Here is a 16,807-nt window from a genome sequence, read left to right as displayed (position 1 = left end):
AATGGAAGGTGTTTTTTAACACCATATGGCTTTGAGTTATATGATCTACTTCTTGTACAAATGTGTCATGCTTTTTTTTAAATGTACTCTAGTTTTTTTTCTAATTTGATTTTTTAAAATCTTACTTACCATGAAATGCCTTGGGTAGAAAGCCTATTTTTCAATCTCTAGATGGGTGAGCACTAGGATGAGGCTCCACTTATGGTGTTTACAGCCTACGGTGGAAGCCCAAGCTTATTTTTAAATCAGCCCAATGAGGGAGAAAGATAAGGCTATCCATGTTAGGAGTGGGTGGAAGCCCAAGATGAAAAATGCCAATGTGGATGTTGCTTGGAGCCCAAAAGCTCATTTTCTAGTTCTGGGCATCCAACGCTTGGCCAAACGATGGGCACCATTTGCTTACCCTCAATTCAAAGCGCCGTCTCAAACAATTCTAAGATGGGCACTAGTGTGTAAACACATATGTTGACATGGCACTTGTCTGCTACATAGGCTGCTTGGCCATACTATGAGGGTGATTTTGTGGGTGGGAAGTTAGTGTGTAAACACCCTTATTTTGGGGCACTTAGAGGGAACCACATTGTGTTGGCAAATCCTCTTGGTGAGATCACACCGCCCGCCTGCCATCCTCCAAAAAGGACTGCTGTCCTAGTTAGCCACAATAGGAGGGAAGGGTGATGAAGGCCGCCCACGCAATGGCCAACTCTTCCAATTGCTACATGATTGGTTCATTCCATGTCCTGTGGGTGCTCCACCATGGTGTGAAAGAGCGAGGCCAACTCGAGAGCCAAATTAATGCGATGTTGAGGGGGTTTGGTTTAAACGGTCCATTCTAATTCAAGAGTTTTGGCAGCAAGTATGGCTATGGCGATCGTGAGCACAATTCATTGCCCACCTCTTTCAGGCTCCTTCTTGTTCGTTGGCTATGGCGATCGCCACCACCCACCCCTCTCCTGCCCTTTCTTCCTTCCTCCCCTCCTCTTCCAAGCCTTCTCCCTCTTCCCCAATCGCCACCTCTCATTTCCTCCTGGCTTCTCCTCCTCTGCAGTTGCTCCTAGCAAGAAAAACATAGATATATGTTGATCACCCCCTCAACTTGTGCCTCGCAAGACTCAAAATTTGAGCCTCCGCAGCACCATGAACGCCGGTAGTGCTTGCTCCAAAGCACACGGAAGGCAGCCGACAAACCTCGACGGACGACAGAGACCTTCTTGGAAGGTTTCTGGGAAGAGAAAATTTGATATTGTTTGTGAAGAATCTCAATGCAGGGAAAGAGCAAGTTTTCGTGGCTCCGGCCGCGATACACACGTTCAGCGACAGTTAAAAGTGTCAGACAAGACGAATTCCGACACGGACGAAGCCAATTTTCAACATTTCAATTACCGACACGGTAATGTAGCAGAGAATGTTTCCGCGTTAAGTGTTCCCGTTCACTCTTATAAAAGGTCTAATGGGGTGGATTCTTATGAGAGTGAAGAATCCAACGCCAGGGACCAAAATTCCGGTTTGAGGTGGCGGAATCCCCCTGTTAACTATGGCCAAAATTCACTATCTCAAAGTAATCCAAGGGATGGGTTATTTACAGAACAGCAAGATCTGCTTGAGAAGGACGCTTGTGATTTTATGGTTAGCAGAACCTTCTCAAGGCAAAAGAAGGTAGAAAGCAAGAAAGGTCTGAAAGATTGTATAAAAGAACCTTCGGACTCAGTCAAACAAAACAGCGGGCTGATGTATCATAGCAATTTTGAAATGATAGCAATAAGAAAAGCCCTAAAAGCTGAAAAAGAAGCTCTCCGATGTCTCTATACTGAATTGGAGGAGGAAAGGAATGCTTCAAGTTCGGCTGCAAATGAAGCCATGGCGATGATTGCACGCCTTCAAGAGGAAAAAGCTACAGTTCTGTTGGAGGCTCGACAATTTAAAAGAATGGCAGAGGAGAGAGAAATTCATAATCAAGAAGCTATTGCTCTGTTGAGGCAAATGCTTGTCAACAAGGAAGAAGAGATTAGAGTTCTTGAGAATGAGGTTGCTGCATGTAGGCAGGTGTTCTCTAAGATTGAGGCCCAAGGAGAATCGGGCCAAGGATGTGATGATGTAAAGTTGTTGGATGAAGGTGGTATCATTGGAAACAAAAGAGCAGACTCTCCACATTGTTTAGAAAGCATGAAAAGCGGCAAGAGTTGTCATTGTGACGGTAGGCATTACAGTGGCACTACTACAACCAGTTTTTCAGGGAAAAGGTCCAAGTCAGAGTTCATAAATAGGGAAGGCTGGAAAGCCTTCAAAGGTTTGGTTGATGACAGTGTGAGAAGCAATTTGGTAAACTTTTTTGATCAAGCTGGAGAAGTGCTTGAAGATTCACAAGCCTGTAACGCAGGAGATGCCACAGGAGAACATCTGAAATGCATGGATATATGTGACAGTACTTCAGCTTCTAACATGTGTGCTCAAAGAAACGTGCTGAAACTGGCATCAAATAGAACCGAGGATGGAATCTGCAGCAGTGGTGAGGGAATCAGGTGTGTAAAAGTTCACTCGATTGAAAACATTTGTGGTGACATCATTTCGGAGCAGAATCTTAAATTGAGTACCACACCACATTCTTCCAGGAATATTATGTTGGGTAACAGAGTTGAACCATCAGAATTTGTCGGGGAAGATTCAACTCCGTCACTTTGGGAGCGCATAATGAAACTAGAGCACCGGCTTGATACCTTTGGAATGAGTGAACCTTGCCAAGGTGATGGATTTCATACAGCTATAAGCATGCCGCCTTGTACAGGATCATACGAAGGGAAGCTCTGCTTTGAAGAGGTAAATCAGGAGACAAATCCCATGTGCAAGGATACCATTTCCGAAGAAGAACAATTTTCCCATGAGAAGATGATGAGCTTGGCAGTTTCCTCAAAAAGAGCAATGAAAAACCTATGCAGGGAAGGTCTACAGTATGTGACAGTTGGCACAACTGCACCTCGAGAAAGCTTGTCCCCAGATTTCAATTCTGATGAAAGGAATTGCTACCATAATGCTTTGGGAGGTCCGGACATAAACCGTACCATTTCACTTGCTGCATCAGAACAGCCTTGCAATAACAGTGGAATTGATAGAGTGGAGGGAGTGCATGATGTTTATGAAGTTCAACATAAGCATAACCAGAGATCGCTAAGGCAGTGTCTCAAACCCTCGATCGATGATTGTAGTACAGTCAATCAAGTTGATAACGATCTTGGAAAGACTGATTTTCCACATCATGTGACTGTTCAGAGTCTTGAGGCTTGTGAGCCCAAAAAAGAGTCGGCTGCAATTCCTGAAGTAGAAGGGAATCAGGGCCCATTTTGTACAGGAAATCGATTCTTTATAAAGACCATGCCTGAAGGCACGATGGTTGCAAGGGATGACATTGAAAGCTTGCATGGAGAAGAAGTACAGCTGCTGACCTTGAGGTTGCAAGCTCTTGAAGCTGAGAGGCTTGTCATGAACCAGGCCATTTTGTCATTGAAGAAAGAAAATAAAGAGCTGAAATTGCTGCAAGAAATAGCTCAACAATTGCGAGACCTGAAGAAAACTGTGAACGCTTCTAAACAGCCTTCATCTCTTTCTTTTTTTAAGGTGAGTGCCAGGGTGATTGCCTTCTTTCTTACTTGCTTCTGGATGATTTCCTTCTGCAGTTGCCCTGTTTGCTTAATCTGTCAAAACAATCAAGGCCCACATATAATTCTTAGATGTATCTTTTTTGGTTTATACTTCTAGTCTGTACCGGAAGCCTGATTTAGGGTGAGTCTTTTATTGGGCAACGACTTGTTATGGAGTAACAAAAGAGTGGATAGATGGTTCTGTGTCTCCCTATTGCTAACTTTTAAAATCTCTTTTTCAAGTTGTGTCGTGCAAAATCTTGTTTTCTCCAGGGTTATATGTATTTTTTCTGATGTGTCTTTTTTGGCCAGGGTCTCTTATCGTTCCTGCCAAGCAGTCTTCATTCCCAGGACAGCACGTAAGTCTTGAAGTTGTATAGATTATTCAGTACAGTCTTTTTAGTTGAATTTCTGCTTTGTCTGAAAATATGAACCATAAATGCTCATAGTAAGAACATGCGCTTATACACGTCTCTGCTTGTTGTCTTATACAAAAATAATTGAAGTTTACATATTTCATACATGGTTTCAAGGATTACATGTTGGATGAAGGGAGCACCTGGACTGACCTGTAAATTGCATTAAATATAAAGGTGGTTGATGATTCAGTATAGTTATCTGTCATTTTGACACATTTTGTTTTGCAGTCTGCCATTGTCCTATCAGAAGAACATAGATTTTGGTGGCATGAGGAGGGATCATGTTGGCCTGTGCTACCTTTTGGAAAAATCTCCTCATCCCAAGGCAGTAGTGAGGGGGGTGAACCTTAATCTCCCCGTTGCACGAGGGATCACTTTTCTCAGATCCCCTTCTTACTTGAACCGTCAGTTCATGTGACCTACATATAAATAGGTCCTGGTATGTTTCAGCTGCATGCCCTCTTTGTATACCAATGCTTTGTGATGGGACTCTTGCTTGAAGTCCACGTCTCTGTTTTTCACGAGTATGACAGAGATTGCAGTGTATTGAATGATATAGTGTGCTTTTCAGATTGACGAAATGGTTTAGAAGTGGTCAATCACAAATGCCAAGTGAATCTTCCTTCAAGTTTCTTCGCTCCTGATGACTAAGTGTTTATGAATCCTGGAAAGTATGGTATCTTTGTGTCCTTTAAGGTGCATCTCTTTTGATGATTAAGAGCTTCTTTCTTCCTGAACACATGCATTTTACAACTTGTATTCACTTATGCTACGTGATAGAGACCAAGTCCAACCAGATCTAGTTCTAGGCACGACTAACCAATGTCTCAAGTTTTGGAATTAGAAATTTTAGGCTCTTCTTATAGTTGTTCTAGGACAACTTAAACTTGTTTTTTATAATTACAGTAAATAACATGAGGTATCGTCAAAGGGCCTTCACTCGTCAGCCTCCAATGTTTTGGACAATCGTGCTCTCGGAAATTGGAGGCTGAAATGAAAATACTCATGGTTATTTACTTCAATTATACTATATGGGTAACTTAATAGACATTGCATGGTATGACCATGCTTTCTATAGCACAGTTTTGTTTTTTAAACTTGTAGGGATAATACCACATGTTCATGGTGATACTGATGTAAGCGATGATGTAGGTAAGGGCACATGGTGGTAGAGCCATATTGAGTGTTGGCAATATTTGAATTGTGTGAATAGATGATGTCATCATTGCGCCACTACATACTTTATGACCATGCGTTCGTAACTTTCATCAAACACAATTTTGTTTGAAGTTTCTAAAACTAGTAGGCCGAATATCCCTTTTGACAGGTACAAACTTGCATGCCCAAACTTCATTCCCAAAGCCAAATTCTCATTGTTGTCATTATTAAAAAAGAAGCAAAAAGATGCCAAGTATCCTCATGTGATGAGTTTGTTTTCTAGATAGTTCTTTGGCTGTTGCACAAGAGTGTGTATTCTCACTTGATGTTACATCACGCTAGTGCAAGTGATCCTTTTGCAATGGGTGCTTATGTCATTTAAAGGAAGAACTACGAAAAGTGCCATCCCCCACTTTCAAAGAAGGTAGACTATCACTTCTTTGCTCATTTGATTATGTTGGAAAGGAAAAGGACAATCAAATGGTTACTTTAAAGTATGAGACGTGGAGAGTATTTTAACTAGTGATGCACCATCTCTGATGTACATTGTGACACAATATATGTTGCCATAGAGAGTTGGTCTTGAAGGAGGGAGGCATCTCTAGAAACAATGTAGGTATTGTATTACAAAGACAGCCTCTTGCCTAGCCATATGTAGATACATGTAGAACACAATATCCCCATTGTGAATAGAGATGCCATCTTTGCACACGATAGAGGTATTGTGTCACACGCACAAAGATCTACATGTATTGTGTTAAAGTACGACCCATAGAGTCTTTAATCTTTGATGTACATCATGACACAATTGCTACAGCCTAGTCATATGTAAATACATGTACAACAATATCCCCATTGTGCGTAACGAGGCAAGGAGGGATGCTATCTATGTGCATGATAAAGGTGTGTTACATACATAGACTCTCTCGACGAGTTGAATGCATTTATATATAGGTCACGATACCTCTATTGTGCATAGAGAGGCTTATCCAAAAGGAGGGATGGCTTTTCTACGCACATAGTGGTGTTGTGTAAAATGTAATAAATTCATTCATGATACAGCTATTGTGCTATATAGACAAAGCTTGTTGCCTAGTTATATATAGACAAAGCTAGAGTAGAATACCTCTATCATGTCTAGAGAGAGTGTGTAGAGAGGCTTGTCCACAAGGAGGGATTCCATCTCTATGTATGATAGAGACACTCAAAACCTCTTGCCTCATATAGATATCTATATTTAGAACACAATACCTCCATTGTGCCTAGCAGACTTATCCACAAGGAGAGATGCCATCTCTCCAAATGATAGAGGTATTGTGTTGTGCACACAAAGCCTCTTGCCTCCTATGTAGATACATATGTAAAACATGATACTGCAATGGCCTTTGTCCATAGAAAGCCTTCGCCGCCTCCTAAGTTGTATATGTAAGAAACGATACCTCCATTATGCACAAAGAGGCTTGTTCTCAAGTAGGATGGCTCTCTGCACATGATCTTGCATATGCAAAGCCTCTTGCTTGCCTCTTTCCTACTCTTATGGGATATAAGCATTTCGTACACATATGTAGAGATAAAAGACAATGGGCCCACATGATAGAGGCTTGTTCTCAAGTAGGATGGATCTTTGCACATGATAGAACATGATATGCAAAGCCTCTTCTCGTCTCTTCCCTACTCTTATGGGATATAATGTACACACATTTGTAGAGAGAAAAGACAATGGGCGCACACTCACACCACACCCACCCAAGCTCAGACCTAGACCCAGACCTACACCCACACCCACACCCACACCCACACCCACACCCACACCCACACCTACACCCACACCCACACCCACATCTTTGAATGCAAATGCATGTATGCGCACACAAATCCTTGTATTGGAGGGAAAGACCCTTGAAGTGCATGGGATAAGGGTGAGCTTTTTGAGAACATCTATAAGAGGCCAAGTTTGGATGATGTAAGGTAGGTGTGTCTTCCATTGATGATCAAGATGAGGGTGGATAATGTTGCCACCAGATCCAAGTGACATCAAATCTCTCATAGATTCAACACATCAATCCATTGGACACATGTATGAATCTTGCTATGAGCTCTTTGATTGGAAACGTGAGTAAAGAGCCACTTTCCAATCATGCTTTAGTTTGAGAAAGGGAAGTAATGGCATAAATGTGCTTGGTAGTGAAGACAAAGATGGAAGGTGCGATCATCTATTATGACAAAGAGAGAGCTTGGGAGCTACCTTGGCTATGGCAAAGCTCAAGCTACCTTAGCTATGGAGAAGCATTTGAAGTTGATAAGCATGAAGGATGGCCTAATAAGTCCATGAAACACTGCAAACCAAATCAAAGTGCAACCAGTTAGGCTAGCCTTCAGCTTTTTAGATCTCTGCATTGAGAGATTCCATCGCAACAACACTCTGATTCCAACAAGCTTAGAATGTCCACCTTTCTTTATAAATCTTGCCAAATGGAGCTTGTTGGGCATGCTGCACATGACAACAAGATTATTCCTCACCATGTCAAGTGAGAAACAAGGCTATTCAAGACATGAAGAAGCTCAATGCTTCTTGGAAAGGCTAGCCTCTTGTATTGCCTCAACCCACATTTTTGCAAAGCCATCCCATCATAGGAATGACAGGTGGTGCGGAGGAACTTGATACACATGACACCAATAGTTTGTGTTCAATGCATGTGATCGAACCAAATCATACGATAAAAGAACAAGAGAGCATATGATGTGTTTGACAACATTGCCTTCATTCTTTTAATGTTGCTTTTATGGGTTGGAGTGTATCGATAGAGAGAATGTTGCTCATAAGTTGACTGTTTGGGTGTGTGTGTGTGTGCGTGCGTGTGTGTGTGTGTGTGTGTGTGAGAGAGAGAGAGAGAGAGAGACAAGAAGAAGAAGAAGAATGTATTACCGTCCTCTGGGGGCCGAAATACCGACCCATGTGACCCATAAAAGTCATGATACAAGTGTCTCCTTCCTTTTATGGAAGGGGGGGAGAACAATTATTTTGAAATACATTGAGTAATACAACATTCACGATATTTAAGAACCTTGGCAATATAGTTACCCAGAGTGGCTATATGGCTATGTGAGAGCAAGCTTGCTAGGGTGTCGTGTTCCTCTGTAATATTGTTAAAGTCCCTCCTTATGCAGGCATACCGTGTGCATGTAAGGAGGACATGTGCTTCTGTCTCTACTTGTTCTTGGTCACACAGCTTGCAAAATCTTTGTTCCCTTGAGACATCTCCCCAAGCACCTTTCTCTATCTCCAGAGTGTGTGATCGGGTGCGGATGAGTGCAATGCTTCTCGTTGCAGTTGCAGGTATGGGCATAGTTATGTATTTTTGTGCATTTTCTTCCTCCTTGGAGTAGGTGTCCCAATAAATGGGATTGACATGCGTACAAGAGTACTCATACTTAGCCCTTTTTTCAGCTGATTGCCATTTTTGCTGCAATATTCCCAACAAAGCTTTATGAAATGCCTTCTCATCCATTTCCCCGGATGACATCTCCAAGTAGGATGTTACTCTCCATCTTTGGAATTATCTCTGAATGTCTTTCCACCAACCAAATGATAGCATCTTGCTTTTGTTTGTCTTTTGAGGCCTTTTACTTGCTTCCCATGCTTTCATTGGTAATCTCTGCAACCCCATGGACTCGACCTTCTTTATGTATTTGAAAACCCTTCGTAGTGCTCTCAATTCAATGGGCCTTGTACCAGTCTCAATAAGCATGATTGAGTATGGTGTAGTAATTTTAACTCCCAGATGCCGTCTTAGAAATGATTTCTGTATTTTTTCAATATCATTCCATTTTGATGCTGAGATGGTACCTCCCCATACTTCTACTACATATAGGACTGTTTGCACCACATAAGCATCAAATAAAATCCGTCTGATGCTCCATCTCTTAGTGTCACTATTTCTGCAATCATTTTCAAAATGATAATATTTTCCCCACCCGGCATCAATCCTTCTGTGGACACAATCATTCCATCTATGATTTGCTGGCACATCTATTCCCAGGTATTTGAATGTGTTTACTCTCTCGATTTCCTGCTCATTGTACATAATACTTGGGGTGTTTGCAGGCTGCTTTGTTTTTACTATCATCATTTTAGTTTTGGTGACATTTACCATGAGGCCGCTCTCTGCACAAAACTTGTGTAGAATGTGCATCATCCGCTGCATATTTTCTGCTGTGTATGAGAAAAAGACAACATCATTTGCATATAACAACAGTAGTATGGTGCATGCATAGATTTGGGGGCTCTCTAGTTGCTGCTCTTGCGTCATTTCTTTGACCAACTCCTCCAATCTGTCAATACATAGTCCAAATAATGTTGGTGACAGAGGGCAACCCTGTTTAACCCCCATATTACTATGGAATGTAGTTGACAATCCGTTTCTACCTTTGAGTTGGCAAGTCACTCTCTCATATAATCTAAAGACTGCTATTTTCAAGTGATTTGGCACTCTTAAGTAGCCCATTCTTTCCCACAAATTGTTTCTAGGCACTGTGTCAAATGCCTTCTTAAAATCTATGAAGCAGCAATAGAGAGGCTTTCCTTGTAGCCGGCTCTATTCCATTAGAACCCGTAATGTGACCAAGTGATCCACAGTGCTATGGTTTCTTTGAAAACTAGCTTGTCCAATGGCCCTCTTTCCATTCAGTTCTGCCCATAGACTAAGTTCTGTCTCAACGATTGTGCTAAAGAGCTTGGCCATGGTGGATCCCACCATAATGGTTCTATAGTTGGAAAGCTGGTTACGATCCCCACCTTTAATATTGGTTTCACCCAATTTTCTTGCCACTCTGGGGGAAACCATTAGCAATTGCATCATTAAGCAAAGAAACTAGGCAAATTCGTGTGTAGTCACCTGCCCATTTTAGTAGCTCAGCCTTTATATGCAATGTGTCATCTGCTTTTCCATTGGCCATTTTCTTCAGGCCCTCATTCACATCGTCCACAGAGATAATATGTGGGCCATTGTAGTGAGCTATGTCTGTGGACATAGGTAAGGCATGTGGGTGGGTGTAGAGTTGCTTGGCATATTGGAGCATTTCTTCATCTGTGAAATCTCCCATGATTTCTTTTGATCTCCCTTTAGTTTGCCTCCACGTTCCTCTCGGGTTCTTAGCAAACTCAATGGCATCTTTCCACTCTTTGTCTAGCTGATATTTCTTCTTTTTTCTTCGAGTGAGTGCATGGAAGTGTTTTTCAGCCTCTTTATGTTGCATGTCATTTGGCATCTGTTTAATTTTCAGCCTGGCTTTTATGCATTTATCATCAAACCATTTGTTTTGTGGTAAGCCCTTCGTGCATACTCTCTTGATCTTTTTTTGACCCATGACTGTATGTGCAGAGCTGAGAGTAAAGTCTCTTTCATCTCGCTCCAATTCAGCCTGCAAACCTCCTTAATAAGAGCATCGGTAGTGTCCGCATACTTCTCCCTCTTGTCTATGTCCATACGAAAAGACCAATTCTTTGCTGCATGGACTGGAGTTTCTGCCAAATGGGGTATGCGCATTTTGAGATAAAGGGGAGTATGATCTGATTCTCGATACTTTGGGCCAATTATATAATCATGTACCAAATTTACTGCATCAAGTGAAATTAAAGCATAGTCTACCACACTTGATCCTCCACTAGCTGGAAAGCATGTGGAAACTCTTCTATGTGGAAAGAGGTCTGATCCATTCAGCACAATCATATGAAGCCCATTCACTAGGCTTGTCAATGCCTCTCCATGTGCATTTACTTCCTTATCCTCCGAGTGTCTGTGCCACTTGGGGTCTATCTCAATTTCTTTGTCTTTGTCATATTCATGCCCTGTAAGTGACTGAAACTGGGTGTCCCCAATGCGTGCATTCATGTCTCCTAGAATCAATACTCTCCCCTTGGCATTGAATTCCACCAAATCTGAGCACAAGTCTCCATATGGATCTGATGCATCTCTATCATAGCGTTGATAGTACGTCGACCCTAAGTGCTGTATGTAGCACCCAACTATGTAAAGTGGTAGGGGCTCTGCTTTCACCATGATCCAGATGAACCGTATATGAGGGTCATCTTTGCATATGCTTATATTATCTCGTAAGTTTTCTTTGTATAGGCATGCAACTCCTCCTTGCCCTCTTGTACTAGTGTGTGTTTGGCATATTGAATTTGTTATGTATCCATTGATTGGAGGGAGTCTGTGCGTATCCCTCTCCCATGTCTCTGCAAGAAAGACTACATCTGCATCCTCAAGCACATCATTAAGGCCTGCCCCCTTCTGCCAGGGGAAACCTCTGCAATTCCAAAACATTACTTTGATTTCCTTCTGGGTCCCATGGGCCGCGTATCCCTAGAGGGTGGTGTCCTCTTTTGCCTCTTGTCTCTTCTTGTGTGCTTCGTAGGATTGGCGTCTTTCGGCTTGTTGCTTGGGCGTTCTATCTTCAATGATGAAGTAAGAGGTTCCTCGTAGGTATATCCTGCTGTTATCTAATATAATTGTTCTTTTCCTTGCATCCATCATCGTGCATACAATTGCCTGGTGGTAGTCTTTCTCTTCCTTTTTCTTGCCGACCCTGTGTGCTCCAAAAACAGTCACATCCTGCATAGCAAAATGCTCCTGAAAGAAATCTGTAATTTCCTTGGCTAGTGACAGGGGTGTTTCTGCATCCTTTTCTGTCATACCTCGTATGACTATATTTTGTGCTCTTTTCTCCCCTTCAATGCATTCTTTTGCATCTATCCCTTGCTCAATATGCACCTCTTTGTTACTAATTTCCTGATTGCTTCCATGCCCCTCTGTATTTGCACCCTTGGCTATCTCAGCCCAAGTAACAGAATGCATCCCTTGCTGTTGTATGGTCTTATTTTCTTCCAAGTCATGTACTCTCTATTGCAAGTTACCAATCATCTCAGCTTGTGTGCTCACAACTTGATCTAATTGAGCATTTTTATGCTCTAGATCTTGGCATTTTAGTGCTAGACTCCTTAACTCTTGTTGCTGTTGCATCATTGCTGCTTGAATGGATGCTAGAAAATTCCAAAAGTTTCCTTGTGATGGCATAAAAGGTGTTGCATTTCCATCTAAAGTGGTAAGTGCCAATTCTTCCAAAGGAGGTGGCAACATTGATGATTTTTGAGGAGTTTCTTTTACTTCTTTTGATGCTTTCTACACCTCAGTTTGTTGACGTACCATCGTTGCTTCAGTTCCTGCTCTTGGCATTGCCTTGATTAGTGTAGAGTGTGAGGAGAGCCCACTTCTAAGCTCTCTCCTATTGAGCTTTGCTTCAGCCAGGTCTGATCGTGTCAACCAATGATTTATGCTCTCATATAAACCGGGTGATGTAGTATGTTGAACAACAGCAGAAGAAAGCCCTTCGTCAAGTTTCACCAAAGCTCCGATGGTGCCTTTGGTAGATATGTCTCGAACAGGAGAGCAAAGAGATCGTGCGACGCGCGACAGAAAAAAGAAGCAACAGTTGCAACTCGACTGAAGAGTAGTGGGGACAAAGGGATCCGGCCAATCGGGTTGGGGTTTTACCCCCCTTTCGAAGCTGATGGTACCCTCAGATTTTGAAGAAAAACTGAGGAACTGTCTTGAAACTGTGACGCGACTGCCGCGCGCGGAAGACAACAGGAGCTACAGTTTAGGTGAACAAGCCAGAAGGCTGGGGGCGTGACTCATGCACAAGAAATCAAACGAGAGAGAGAGAGAGAGAGAGAGAGAGAGAGAGAGAGAGAGAAATCAAATGAGAGCCTGCAAAATGCGAGTATCTCATGCACGAGAAAATTGGAACAGAAAGGAGGGAATCGAGGCATGGGCAAGGGATGAGTGTCCAAAATCAATTGGGACGAAACTTTTTTTCAATGCTGTTTGTAGAGCACTACCTTACAAGGCAGTGCTAACAACATAGTTCTCATACTCGTAGAGAAAGCATAGTCCAATTCGGTTCTTGCTTTAGGGAGAGCTGAGTGAATAGGTCTCAAAGATGATAAATTGAGTTACACAAAACTGCCTCATTGCCACCTTCGTCTCTATTTTGCAATTCTCAACATGAAGGCCTTCCAAAGTAGACAGGAAATGTTCTATATTCCGTACAATAGTTTTTCCTTCGTCAATGCGAGTACTCAAATTTTTGTATAGAGCTTATGGAAGAAATTACTCTTAATTCTTCCATGGTATCCTGGATTCAATGAACAAAATAACATCGGGTATTAAAGAGCTTGTATGACATGGTTTTATTTTGTAGAAAAAGGTTGTAACCTTGTTTGACAGTGCCTCAAAGAAGGCCCTCCTCAATGATGTAGCTCTATCTTTGTCTTTTCTTTTTTCTGCTTTTTTCTATCTCCACTTTGATACTTCATTATGGTTGGCATTTCATCCCTTGGTCCCTTTACCCAGTACTACAACAATCTCATAGCTACACCCTTTGCCCCACTATAGAGCCCACCTTCAACTCTATGTATGCTGCCATAGAATTAGATTGCTTCAATTTCTGGCCCATCACCACTAGTGATTCGGATTATTGACCAGAAGGAACACTTACAAGCTCGTTTGCTATCCCCTGGTTGCCTTGCTCAACTCACCATACCTAAACTTTTGGGGCATATAATACTCTTTTGTTTGAGACGCTTGGTAACTTCCTCTTCTTACAACATCCCCTTGACATCAAAATGTGAAGATAGTGGGAGAGAGGGAAGGAGTCTCACTTGCGGCTTTCTCACATACACAATGGGGGAATACACACAAAGGTGGAGGCTGAAAATAGTTTTTCTCTTCTTAGTTATGAAAGCCAAAAGAACTCAAGTACAAAGAAATATAAGAACCCTATATGTGGGTCTCAAACCAAACTCAACTAACTAAGGTGGCATACTAACTGAGCCACAAACTAGAGTAGATAAGGATAGCTATCATCCAGCTATTATTCATGGGCGGTGTACCAACCACGTCTGCAGCTGCAGCTAACAAGTCGGTGACATAAATGCACAACGGTCACCCTGGCATATCGCGAGTGGAGCTCGATATCTCAACACTCCCCCTTGAGCTCAATCCCAATTCTTGCACACCAAGCAAGTCTCTGAACTTGCGCAGCTTCTCTACGCCCAATGCCTTTGTGAATATGTCAGCTACTTGATCCTCTGTGCTGACATAAGCTAGATCAATAAGACCTAGTAAAACCTTCTCCCGCACATAGTGATAATGCACCTCAATGTGCTTTGTTCTAGCATGAAAGACTGGGTTACTTGCCAAGTGTATACTGCTCATGTTGTCACAATAAATGACAACTGGCCCATCTGTAGACTGATGCATATCATAAAGTAGCTTATGCAACCAAGCTACCTCACATGCAGCCATTGCTGCACCCCTGTACTCAGCCTCTGTACTCGACAAGGCAACTGTTAGGCTGTTTCTTGCTGCTCCAAGTGACTGCAACACTCCCAAAAGAGAACACATATCCACTGGTAGATCGTCTATCAGAAATACTACCAGCCCAATCAGCATCAGTGTATCCATGCAACTGTATTTGAACCCCAGCCTCATAAAATAGTCCATACTGCAATGTGGACTTCACATACCTGAGTATGCGTCTAGCCGCATCCAAATGTGGTTTCCTTGGAGCCTACATAAACTGACTTACCAATCCAACAGCATAGCTTAGATCTGGCCTAGTAATAGTCATATAAATCAAACTTCCTATTATGCATTTGTACATAGTAGGGTCTTCCAAAAGCTCACCTGCATCTGTGCTCAGCTTCACATTTTGCTCCAAAGGAACTGAAATAGGCTTACAGCCTGTCATCCCATATTTGGACAGAATGTCCAATCCATACTGCCTCTGCAAGAGCTGTATCCCACTTGGTGATCTAATCAGCTCAATGCCCAAGAAATAACGCAGCTCTCCCAAATCCTTCATCTCAAACTTCTACCTCAATAGCATTTTCACATGAAGGATGTCTTCATCACTATCACCTGTGATGATCAAATCATCAACATAAATGACAAGCAGCATAATACCTTTCTTTGTTTTTCTCACATAGAGTGAGAAATCTGCCTTGGAAATCTGAAAGCCAATAGTGACAAGATACTATCCTATCTTGTCAGACCATGCTCTAGGTGCTTGCTTCAAGCCATACAAGGCTTTCTTCAACCTGCAAACAAACTTAGGATGAAGAGCATGAACATAACCTGGTGGCTACTCCATAAAGACCTCTTCTTGCAAATCACCATGCAAGAAGGCATTCTTTACATCCATCTGATGTAAAGACCATCCCTTTGATGCAACCATAGCAATGACTGCTCTTACAATTGCCATCCTTGCAACCGGACTGAATGTTTCTTCATAATCAATGCCGTATGTCTGTGCATACCGTTTGACAACTAATCTTGCCTTGTATCTGTTCACAGAACCATCTGCATTGTGCTTGATCTTATAAACCCACTTACAGCCAATTGCATTCTTGTTTTTAGGCAAAGGCACCAATTCCCATGTAGCATTTGCTTCCAAGGCATCCATTTCTTCATCCGTGGCTTTCTCCCATTTTTCATTTCCCATGGCTTGCTCAAAAGAAGTGGGTATTGGTTCCTGTATCACTTTGACCATATAGGCATAGTGAATGGCTGTAAATCCATCATATTTCAGCCTATCCATAGGATACCTAACCCTGGTAGACCTGTGCAAAATAGGCTCACTTCCAGGTGCTCTCAAAACATCCCTGGTCTTCCTTACTCTAGGTGTAACAATAGAAGGAATACCCAACTCATCATCAATGCTCTGTTCTGAGCCACTGGATTCACCATCCACATAAGAGTGACCTGCATTCACATCAAACATGGGCTGATCTACCTTCTCTTTTCCTTTTCGTGATACCTGCGTACCACTATCTGCATTGCTTTGAGGAGATTCTCCTGATCTCAATCTGCCTGTCCATGGCAAAGTATGTGAACCACTGCTAGAGGACACTATAGGTCCACTGATATTTTGTGATTGCTGCTGTGAATTCTGTGCAGCATTACCATTTTGTGCATCTACATCAATCATCACATTTACTGGTTTATACCAGCTGCTCATCTCATCAAAAACAACATCTTTGCTTACTGTAAACTTATGAGTAGAAGGGTTATAGCATCTATACCCTTTATGCTGCAAAGAATAACCAATAAAGATGCACTTCTCAGCTTTTGGATCCAACTTGGACCTCAACTCATCTGGCTCATGGACATAGGCAATGCAACCAAAAATTTTCAAATGAGAAATGTCTGGTTTTCTACCAGTATACATCTCCTCTGGCGTCATGCCATGTATTGCCGCAGTGGGAGTCCTGTTCATTATGTAAACTGCTGTAGCAACTGCTTCAGCCCAATAATAATCTGGTAGATCTTTTTCATTTAGCATGGCCCGTGATACCTCTCCAATATGCCTATTTTTCCTTTCTACAAGTCCATTTTGCTGTGGGGTATGACTGCATGAATATTGCTGCTTTATGCCATGCTCCTGCAGGAACCTTGCAAACTCATTTGAGAGGTACTCTCCCCCTCCATCTGACCTTAGGCATTTTATTTGCAGGCCTGTTTCTTTTTCAACCAT

General features: G+C 42.2%; 1 protein-coding gene across 2 annotated transcripts; it reads left to right on the top strand.

Moving 5' to 3' along the window:
- Positions 1–837: 837 nt before the first annotated feature.
- On the top strand, positions 838–4,895 carry LOC147897781 (uncharacterized). Of its 2 annotated transcripts, XM_087380901.1 has the most exons (4): positions 838–3,609; positions 3,945–3,991; positions 4,280–4,490; positions 4,623–4,895. In XM_087380901.1, exons 1-3 carry the CDS (start codon positions 1,138–1,140, stop codon positions 4,467–4,469), a joined length of 2,709 nt encoding a protein of 902 aa, XP_087237027.1. In that variant the 5' UTR covers positions 838–1,137; the 3' UTR covers positions 4,470–4,490; positions 4,623–4,895. The 2 variants fall into 2 exon arrangements, with proteins under 2 accessions (XP_087237027.1, XP_087237026.1); XM_087380900.1 differs by having other exon boundaries at positions 4,280–4,895.
- Positions 4,896–16,807: the final 11,912 nt, after the last annotated feature.

This window comes from Dipteris shenzhenensis, chromosome 10 (assembly GCF_047967505.1).
Source record: "Dipteris shenzhenensis isolate YYH24624 ecotype China chromosome 10, Dip_SZ_1.0, whole genome shotgun sequence".
Taxonomy (NCBI): Eukaryota; Viridiplantae; Streptophyta; class Polypodiopsida; order Gleicheniales; family Dipteridaceae; genus Dipteris; species Dipteris shenzhenensis.
The sequence above is the reverse complement of the archived record's forward strand: the minus strand, read 5'-3'. Positions and strand labels throughout refer to the sequence as shown.